This window comes from Protobothrops mucrosquamatus, unplaced genomic scaffold (genome assembly GCF_001527695.2).
Source record: "Protobothrops mucrosquamatus isolate PMUCROS unplaced genomic scaffold, P.Mucros_1.0 scaffold2350, whole genome shotgun sequence".
Lineage (NCBI taxonomy): Eukaryota > Metazoa > Chordata > Lepidosauria > Squamata > Viperidae > Protobothrops > Protobothrops mucrosquamatus.
In genome coordinates this window covers 181,151-191,385 of record NW_015388430.1, presented here as the reverse complement: position 1 = coordinate 191,385, position 10,235 = coordinate 181,151, and the positions used below count along the sequence as shown (strand labels likewise).

At 36.9% G+C, this 10,235-nt stretch overlaps 1 protein-coding gene across 1 annotated transcript in view; it reads left to right on the top strand.

Moving 5' to 3' along the window:
- RTF2 (replication termination factor 2) overlaps positions 1 to 10,235 on the top strand; it is a 51,797-nt gene continuing 41,562 nt past the window's right edge. Inside the window, exons 1-5 of the mRNA XM_015824780.1 lie at positions 1 to 123; positions 1,218 to 1,312; positions 1,415 to 1,508; positions 2,495 to 2,634; positions 5,424 to 5,502. Of these exons, the coding sequence (XP_015680266.1) occupies positions 55 to 123; positions 1,218 to 1,312; positions 1,415 to 1,508; positions 2,495 to 2,634; positions 5,424 to 5,502 (477 nt within the window). The 5' untranslated portion in view covers positions 1 to 54. The remainder of the gene's footprint in view (positions 124 to 1,217; positions 1,313 to 1,414; positions 1,509 to 2,494; positions 2,635 to 5,423; positions 5,503 to 10,235) is intronic.

Sequence of the window (10,235 nt, the reverse complement as noted above, 5' to 3'; positions counted from 1 at the left end):
AAGACTCTTTCTGCTTGGCAACCCGGAACTTACAGAAAGCAAGTTGAAGGCGAAATGGGTTGCGATGGAGGAACCATCCCGAAGCGGCACGAGCTGGTGAAGGGCCCTCGTAAGGTGGAGAAGGTGAGGCCGGGGTGAGAAAGGAGAGCTCCGGCTGGTGGTGTGTTCCGTCCCGGAATAGAGAAATGGTGGCCTAGATAGATCCACTACTATAGCAGACAGGAGTTTCATCGAGTTTCATAACGTTAACTTGCTTATGGGAAAAGTAATTCCAGAAATAAAGAGGGAGCTAGGAGTCGGTTTGATTAAAACGGCAAGCTTTTCTTTTTAATGAGGACGTGTGGGTGGGATTTGCTATACCCAGGCTGTCAGGGGAGCATATTCCATTATGATCAGATTATTATACTATGTTTGTTTTTACGTGATTGATATGTATGTATGTATGAATGTATCCACATAATTTCAAATATTCGAGGAGGTTGGCCACAAGATAGAAAAAGGCCATGTCAGAGTAAGCGTTGAAATGGGGTAAGGCTTTTCACCAACTCAAAATGTGAGATTATAACTTGTTCTTCAATATTACAAATATCCAGATGAGCATATACTTGTCGCTGTGTCGGCAGCCAGACTCAGTTTTGACTCGAATAAGCATGATGAAATAAGCACAGAAATACATTATGTTGTGGGTTTTTGCTTATTTCTGTGGTTACTTCATTTTTGTGAGGGTGATTGAAGCCCCTTTCTAGGTATAATGGGTTTGCTGCTTGTTGCTTGGTTTGTGCCACTTGTTTTGTTTTGTTTTTTACTACAGTGTTAATACTCTCTGTGTTTTTATCTGGGTGCTGCCAGGGTCACGAAGAGTAGGGAGGTATAAATATTTCATAATAAAATAAAAAATCATTTTATGCTTATAAAGTAGAAATGTAGCCTTCTGAAAGTAACTGGTATGATGTGAAGCAGCAACTAAAAAAGCCAGTATAGTCTTGGAGAAAGAAAATCTACATAGATCATGGCACACAGTAATATCTATTCTGTGTTACTTAGACTTCCAATAAAGAAGTATATATGTAGTTTAGTTGACCAAACCCTAATTTTTCCGTGTATAGGACACCTTTGCAAATCCAAATGGGGCAAAAAAATTACATGTAAGTAGAAAGATTTTGAATTTAACAATATTTCTTTTTCTAAAACTGTATATAATTTGTCATATTCCTCAGGTTGACAAAAATGCAGAATTAGTAGCCCAATGGTACTATTGCACTCTAAGTCAAGAAAAATTAAACCGACCTATAGTAGCTTGTGAACTTGGCAGGTAAGATTACACTTTAAATTCTTTTTCAGACAAAGTCACATGTTTTGAATAAGTTTGAATTAGAAAGTTAACCTATTTTTCATCATATATTTTTTGCTATAGACTTTACAACAAAGATGGAGTCATTGAATTTTTGCTGGATAAATCTTCCGATAAAGTCCTTGTGGAAGCTGCATCCCATATCAAGAGTATTAAGGTATGTTAACATGTTTAAAATACATGTTAATGATTATAATATACAAGTTAAGCAGACAGCCACAAAATTCCTCTTTATTTTCTTGACATAAACTTCCTTGATATTAATGAAACTCTGAAGCATCTTATTTATGCAGTATGTTTTTTTATTTAAAAAATGGGGATATGTGAGATGCATTTTCTTCCAAAAACAAACACCAACATGTTTCTTTTTTGCTTCTGTGACGTAAATATATACTGTCAGGCTGCTGCTTTTTACCTATGCTGCCTTCTTTTTGCTTCTTATGCCTAAACACAGTCATAATTCTTCCTGTAAAGACTGATTTTTCTCTTTCTCTCATACTTTTTTCCAGAATCAGACCCTTTTAAACTTATAAAGGTCCATTGATGTTGTTTAACCTAATTCAAGAAAAATGCTTTTATCACCAGAAACTGCCTGTTTCCCACAGACATTGTCTTATTATTATTATTATTATTATTATTTATTGAATTTATATCCCGCCCTTCTCCTTGCGGACTCAGGGCGGCTGACAATCAATTTAAAAATACATCAAAAACAATTACAAAATTTAAAATTAATTAAAAAGAAATATTTAAATGTTGTCTAATTAAAATATGAATAAAACCCTTCTAAAAATTCCCCTAGGCCAGTCCCGCTTCAGACTTGGCCTGAAGTTAGAAACAGTTCTATTATCCCTTTCTTAACTTGCTGAAAGAAAAGGGAGGTGATCCTAAAAGCTGTACTATATATTAGAATCACTCCTAGCAATGCTGAAGCCATAGCACATCATCAGGAACATAGAATGCTTTCTATTAAGTGTGATGTCACTCACTTGCCAGAAACTGCCTGCTTGCATATATATCCTATATATTTTGTTCTAGAATATTTGTATTTTTCATACTCTACTGTTGTCTTCCAATTTAGATGATACTTCCTTTATCATAGTGTCAAATCAAGTTATATAACGTATTGTTCATTTCTTGCAGAATGTCATAGAATTGAATCTCTCAGACAATCCAGCTTGGACTGGTGATAAGGGTAATACAAAAGGAGATAAATATGCTGATATCCAAAGTGCACGTTTTATTTGCCCTGTAGTTGGATTGGAAATGAATGGAAGGCATCGGTAAGTATGTCCATTTTAATTAGGTTATAAATCATATGCTTTGCTGCCCTTTTTTAAGTGTGGCCTTTTTCATAAAAAGATTGCTTGTTCTGTTCCATGATCTTCCAAACTATGAAAATAGAAGATATAAAGTGTAAGTGAATGCCAATGTTATAAAAACTGTTTAATAGAAGTAATACATACAAATGCAAAAAAATATGATTATGTATGACTCCAAGTGTTTGATGAGGTAGTAATAAATAGCTGAGTGAAAATAATATCCCTGTGAAAAACAATATTCCATGTCAGATATCATTAGAAAAAAATTAAGTATAAAACTGTTAATATGAAATTGCTTGTGTACAAATCTGTGGTAAGATTTGTTTGAATGACGCATGGAATCCTGATTAAAAGGTAGAGACAACGAACAACCAAACTCAGAGAGCACTAAGGACTCTACCCAGTGGGGTGAATTGAGACACAATTGCCTCTCTCCATCTCTGTTCCAATTCAGAAAACATCTATCATGATATTTTTAAACAATGATTGAAAGTTCTAATTCTGTCAGGTAGAAATTCCTCTAATGTACACAACAAAAACCACAATGATTGCACTAAATAGCCAATTGTTCGCTTGACGGGTTTGATTGGATTATTTTTTAATTAAAAAATTATATTAAAGGAATTCTGGAACTGCTAGAGAAGGAGCAAAATTAATAAACTGGGAAATTGGTTGTACTTGAGTGAACTCTCTTCTTCTATTCATCTTTTGTCTTTAGTCTCTTATGAACTCCATGGAGCATAGTTTAAAAAAACCCTGTAATATAACACCAAACGGCTTCAAGGCAAATGCAGATCATTTATTATCAGTAGTATAAATTATGAAATTGATTATCTAATTATACAATTGTGTGTTAAAATGAAGAGTAATGTAGATATAAATTAGAAACTCCAAATGAGTCAGAAAATACACACTGAAGGTGATCTTACATTTTCCCCCCTTCCTGCGTCTTTCTGTTCTCACAAACATAAAAAACTGCCAGATTCCCAATTACTTTTGAATACACTTTTTCAGAAATAAACATATGCGGCAGTTAGCACCATTCTCACTGGTTTTACTGTTAGGTCCTGGAAAATGCTATCATGCTTGGCTGTCCCTTATTCATATCCTTGTTAACCCCTCCCCCCTTTCCCTTCACTGTAAGCCAAACATAACATATTATTGTGCAGTCTTTAGTATTTACAGTAGGTTGTTTATGGCAGCCTTAGAACTTGTTGCTGTACAGTTATCTCTCAGTGTATTCAATAGAGCTTTTTTGCAAATACAAACCATTATCAAAATCTTTACATTATTGGAGAAATCAAATTTATTGATGAATGTTTGTGAATCTCATCCAAGAATGACTTACAGGCTTAGGTCTGAAATGTCTGGATCTATCTGTTACCCAATATTTTAACAATTGGCAAAGAAAATGTTAAATCTAAAAAAACATCCATGTTGATGGAAGTAAAGAGGCACTGGTGTTTATTAGTGTACTGAAACGCAACAGCAAATATTGTAGTCTTGCAATGTTTTTTTTTCTTAAAAGATTCATATTACCACATATTAACCTATGTTAACTACACAAGTATTCTGGGAAGTACAGAAAGATCAACTGGTGGTTTTGCCAAAAACATAAAATATTTTTTCTGAATGCAAATAGAAAGTAAAAGTTTCTGAGTTGATCATGCACCAAAAGCCATACTTTTCAAAAGCAAGTAGTTGATTAAGCTTGTTGAAAATATTTTTAAAAATAGTGTTCATATTTGATTTCCCAGAAACTTCATCTGGTAAGAATATGAGCATTATTTATATTATGCCTGCACCATATTAAAATGGAGTGTGGGAGTAATATTCCCTTGTTTTGTCTGTTCAGTAAGCTCTGGGGAAAATTTTGCTGCAATAGGATACAACTTCCCTACTCCATCTGCCAATTGTTGCTGGTCAGAGATTTGCTTAGAAAATTCAGCCTCGCAACAAGATTTAATTCCTAACAAGGAGTATACAACATTGCAACTAGGATATCTTTGAAACAAATAGTGTATTGATTAAAAATTAGCCTGTGTCACATTATCTGCAGTGTGAATCCCATACATGTTTTCATAGAAATAAGTATGCATGAATTCTGTAGGTCTTGTTACTAGCTTAAAATATACAGGTAGTCGTCGACTTACAACAATTCATTTAATGACCATTCAAAGTTACAATGGAATGAAAGAAGTGACTTCTTTCTGAATTCAGATGCTTTGGCAACTGACTCATACTTAGGACGGTTGCAGTGTCCTGGGGTCATGGTATCACCTTTTCTGACCTGACAAAGTTAATTGGGAAGCCAGATTCACTTAACAACCCTGTTACTAACTTAACAGCTGTAGTGATTCACTTAACAACTGTGGCAAGCAAGGTCGTAAAATGGGGCCAAACTCACTTAACAAATGTCTCATTTAGCAACAGAAATTTTGGGCTCAGTTGTGGTCATAATTTGAGGACTACCTGTATAGGATTGCTCTTCTAGTCAGAGTTGCTTTAGCTCAGGGGTTCCCAACCGGGGGTGCGAGACAATATTCCAGGGAGTGCGAAAACTTGAGTTTTCAAAATTATAGTGTATGTGCATAATTCATTGCCTTTATTTCGAACATTTGTAAAGGGTGCGAGAATATATCAGAAGCGTTCTAGGGGTGCGGGGTATAGAAAAGGTTGGGAGCCACTGATTTAGCCGGACTAAGACCTATGTGTTCAATCTACTTAATCTTTTCCTTTGGTTTTCTCAGCTTTTGCTTCCTACGTAACTGTGGATGTGTGTTTTCCGAACGCGCTCTCAAAGAAATTAAAACTGAAACTTGTCACAAGGTATGTTACCTTCTCGTCCTGACCCCTCTGTCTGTCTGTCTGTCTGTCTGTCTGTCTCTCTCTCTCTCTCTCATAGCTTTAATATTGGCTAACTAGATTGTAGTTGTGAGTTAAGGAAATACTTATCCTCACTGCCTTGTTTGGTTGCTACAGATCTATTGTCACTTTGATTCCGTAAGGCTTTGAATCATTCTAGTACCCAGCTAGGCAGGCAGGTGGACTCAAGGCAGGTTGCTAACACAGCCTTGAATTGTTGTGCAACCACAAGAGGTCCGGGACTGACCACCCACACCCTATCCCAGCTCCATAGAGTCTTATCTTTCTATTCCCAAGAGAAAGCAAGCAGTCTGGGGAGATTTCTGTGTAATAAGCAGAATATGATGAAGTATTAGCTTGAACTCTGCATGTGTGGATCTGTTTGCTTGCACCTGACAGTAAAGTCAATGCTGTAAGCCCCTCTTGTATTCCATAACCTCCATTTCCCAAGCACACTTCTTAGAAATGTTTTCAGCAGCTGAAGTGCCTGTATCAAACAGTGACATTTGTGACTTAATTTGTCTCAGGAAATCCACTCAATAACTTTGCAATATGGACAGCCTTGACTTTTCATAGTTCATAGTTATTCAGGGTAACATAAATTCTGTGATTGTCCACATTCAGAATGAACAGAGCATTGAACAGTTGTGGTTTTTAAATTTGTTTTGTTTTTACTGCTGCAGTAAATGCAGAGCTTTAACATGGTGATGCTTCTTGAGTTTGAAACATAAAGGTCAACAGAAGATGATTTATTGATATTTTAGGTTTCGTTTATTGTACTGATTTTATTTAGAGATGATTGCTTTAGCCATAGTGGTTCTCAGCTTTATTTCTGGTGATTCACAAAACAAATTTAAACATCCTTGCAGCTGAACTCTTCATTGAGGTTACTTGATTGTTAGGTGATTGAGAGAAAGAAATCAGAGTTACAGACATTGTTGAATTAATCACTGTATTATCATCTTTAAAAAATTATTGGAAGTAGAGATTATGAGTGTTCTTTGTATCATTAAGTTGTAATGATTATTTTGCAAGTTGGAAGAAGTCTGACTTTCTTTTCAAATGCTGATCAATGCCTATATTTTAAATGAAAATTAGAACTGGAAGAGACTGGCTTAACAGACATCAGTATCCAGACTCAAAGTTTGTGAAAGAATTGCTAAAATTAAATATGTGTACAGTATATGTGTATAAAATTCCTGAGCTCTGCAATTCCTGAGATTTGTTCTAATACATGAGTGGGCAGCTTCTTCATAGCAAGGAAGTGCTTTGGTGGGCATGCTGATGGACATGTCTTCAAGAGCCTTTGGACAATTATTTTTTCTGGGAAAAATGGGAAGGGAGACAGTGACAGATGGATGGCTAGATGCAATACTTGATAGGAACAACTGACCCTTGTGACAAAGGAGTATAGAACTCCTGTAACTGTGACACTTTAAGCGACATACCATAGTACCAAATTGGTATTTCAGAAGTGAGCAGGGGCAGATTTTGTTTTGTTTTGTTGGGGGATTTTAGGGATCAAATGCTCATGTTAAGTATTTCCATAGCATTTGGCACTCATTTTCCACCCTAACTGAAAAAGAGAAGAAGACTGAAAATGTCAGTCTCACACATTCTGGGGAAGGAACTCTTGGGGCCATCAAAGGGATGCTGTCAAGCTATGCATATCCCTAGATTATATGTTTGCACCCTCACTGTAGCATTTGGATGCAAATCATTCTTGTACTGTACATTGATTATTGCAAATGCAGAGTAAATATATTGTGCGTATGGAGTAAAGGCAATTATTTTCTCTCTCTCTCCTTTCCCCATTCCCCCAAAATTATCTTGTTGCCCTAATAATAAACTCCCTTGAACCATTGAAAGAACCTTCTCTTTAATCACTTGCCTTGATGTGTGCTAGTATGTGTGCAAAAGGGATGGTCTGCACACAAGCTTGTTGCTTTCCCATTTGGAAGAGAAAAGGCTTAACAAATTGCTTTGATTGCATCTCCTGTGGGGTAGGGAAAAAATGATTAAATACAGTGTGTGTAGTTGCTGCTTTAGATTATGGTTGCTGGCAGGGACCAGATTTGAAACATCTGGATATTGGTACAACTCTTTGTTTTTCATACGTAGCATTTCTGAATTTTTACAGCTTGTATAACTTTGATTGCTTAATCAGCTGATTGCGGACTCCAGTCAAAACTTCATTTCAGCGAAGAATATTGTGATAGATAAACCTTATTGGGATAGTAGATTTTTAAAATGAAAAAAATTGATATCTATTTTATAGCCCCAGTGGCTTTGAAAGCAGCTTACGAAAGCATCTTGCATAAGAATTCATGAAATCTAATACAGAAACAACCATCAAGGGCCCTGGAGGCACAGTGGTTAGAACGCAGTATTGCAGCCTAACTTGGAGTTTGATCCTGATGGGGCTCGAGGGTGACTCAACCTTCCATCCTTCCGAGGTCAGTAAAATGAGGACCCAGATTGTGGGGGGCAATACGCTGACATTGCAAACTGCCCAGAGAGTGCTGTAAAGCGATATGGGGCGGTATATCCGTCTAAGTGCTTATTGCTATTGCTATCAACCATCCCTTCATTGTCATATCATTCAGGCATAAGATCCTGCCCTCCCCCTGAGGAGTCCTGAGGATTTTACTCAGCTAGTCATTGCTGACTGTGGGGGTCGGTCCTCACCTCCGTTTCAAGACCATTGAGCCAGCAATGCTGTCCGAAGACATTTCCACAGTCATGTGGCCAGCATGATGTCATAGAGCACTGTTCCCTTCCCCCCCAAAGTGGTACCTATTTATCTACTTGCACTTACATGCTTTCAAACTGCTAGGTTGGCGGGAGCTGTGGTGAGGACGGGAGCCCATACTGTTCTGTGGTGCTCATGTCTCAAATCTGGGCTGCCGGCTTTCTAGCTGACAAGCTCAGCATCTTAACCGCTGAACCATCGTGCCGCCCAATCCCCAGAGAAGTTCATCATAATTTCATACAATTGTTAAGTGATGGGGCTGTAGGTCAAGGACCAAGTGTAAAAGGCTACCACATGACTTCCAAGCATCCCTGATAGTATTGATGAATTAATTAGCAGCCCTTATCAGTATTAATAAATTGCCTCCATCACCACCAGTGCTCTGTCAGGTGTCCATTCACTGTGGATTTCATTTTTTTTCTCATATCCTATCCTTGATCTTTCCCAGGCATCTCCCTTCAGCTTCTTCCTACTTGGCAACAGAGTCTGTTGAGAATTAAGGAAATTTCCAGAAAATCTTGACAACTTGGCAGCTTCTCTTCTTAAAAAAACCCCCAAAACCTGTATCTATAGGAACCTTCTTTTTCTTCTTGTACCAGTTCATCCAGGGTTTAGGTGTCCCTGTGAAAATTAGGTATGTCCTTAATAGGCAGAAGAACGATTAGCTAATTCATCTTTCTGGATTCCTTTAAACAGAATACAGTCTAAATTATTTTGGGAGTCTTGTCTTGTCTTCTTTTTGATATATGTGTTTTCAGTAAGCGTGGGAAAAATGTCCAAACATTTCTGAATTCCAAGATATATATACAAGATGTGCTGTCTTCTGCTGTAAACTTCCTAGTGTTTGTTTATATTTTCATGTATGCTCTCATGTTATTAAAATCTTGCAGTAATGTTTGGTACCTGAAAGGCAGCATGATCATTTTTTCCAAAACATCCTCACAGAGTGGGACTTCAGTTTATTCATTTCAAATGATACTTTCCACATAAAAACCTAGTTTAGAACAAACTGAAGGAATAGACAGTAAAAGCAGCCTAAAAGGCAGAATTGATATTCTCATTTTAAAGTGTTTAAGGTTAAAATGAGAATGATGTGCACCAGCTTGACCTTATTCAGAAAAAAAAAAACCTAGATATTATTTTTTTATGTAGCCTTATGGTCAGAAAAATATATATAAAATCTCTTAAAGCAGATCTTAAGTTGTTTAGCAGTTAGTCATTAGGAGATAGCAATAGCCCTTAGACTTGTATACCACTTCATAGTGCTTTACAGCCCTCTCTAAGCGGTTTACAGAGTCACCATATTGCCCCCAACAATCTGGATCCTCATTTTACCCACCTTGGAAGGATGGATGCCGACAAGCCAGTTGTGTTATTGTGAACAAATATGAGCTGATTCATTCCTAACTCTCTAAAGTAAAGGTTTTCCCTTGATTGAGATCCTGCCTGACTAACACAGCAGCAGTGTGTAAATAAATATTGGTTCATTTGAAGGCACTGTGACTGTATCATTTTTTTCCCACAGCCCTGTAATGTAGGCTTGCATATTGGATGAGGGTGAGGAAGGACAAGATAAGATAAAGCAAACGAAAGTTTTCTTATCTCCCTGTTTCTTTGAATCTAGCATCTCAAAGCTAAAAGTTGATAAGCAAAAGCAAAGAAGCCAAAGAAAAAGTGTCACAGAGATAACAATGATAAAGATTTGTACATTCTGCAGTGTACTGGGATGTGATCAATTGAGCCTGGGGAAATATACATTTCTGAAGCCATACAGTATAGGACCTTCACTGTGTGCTTTAATATATACAGTGCATTCAGAAAATATTCAGACTCCCCCCTTCACTTTTGCCAATTTTGTTATGCTGCAGCCTGCTGAAATTCAATTTTTTTTCCTCATTAATCTACACTCAGTACCCCATAACGACAAAATGAAAACAGAATTTTA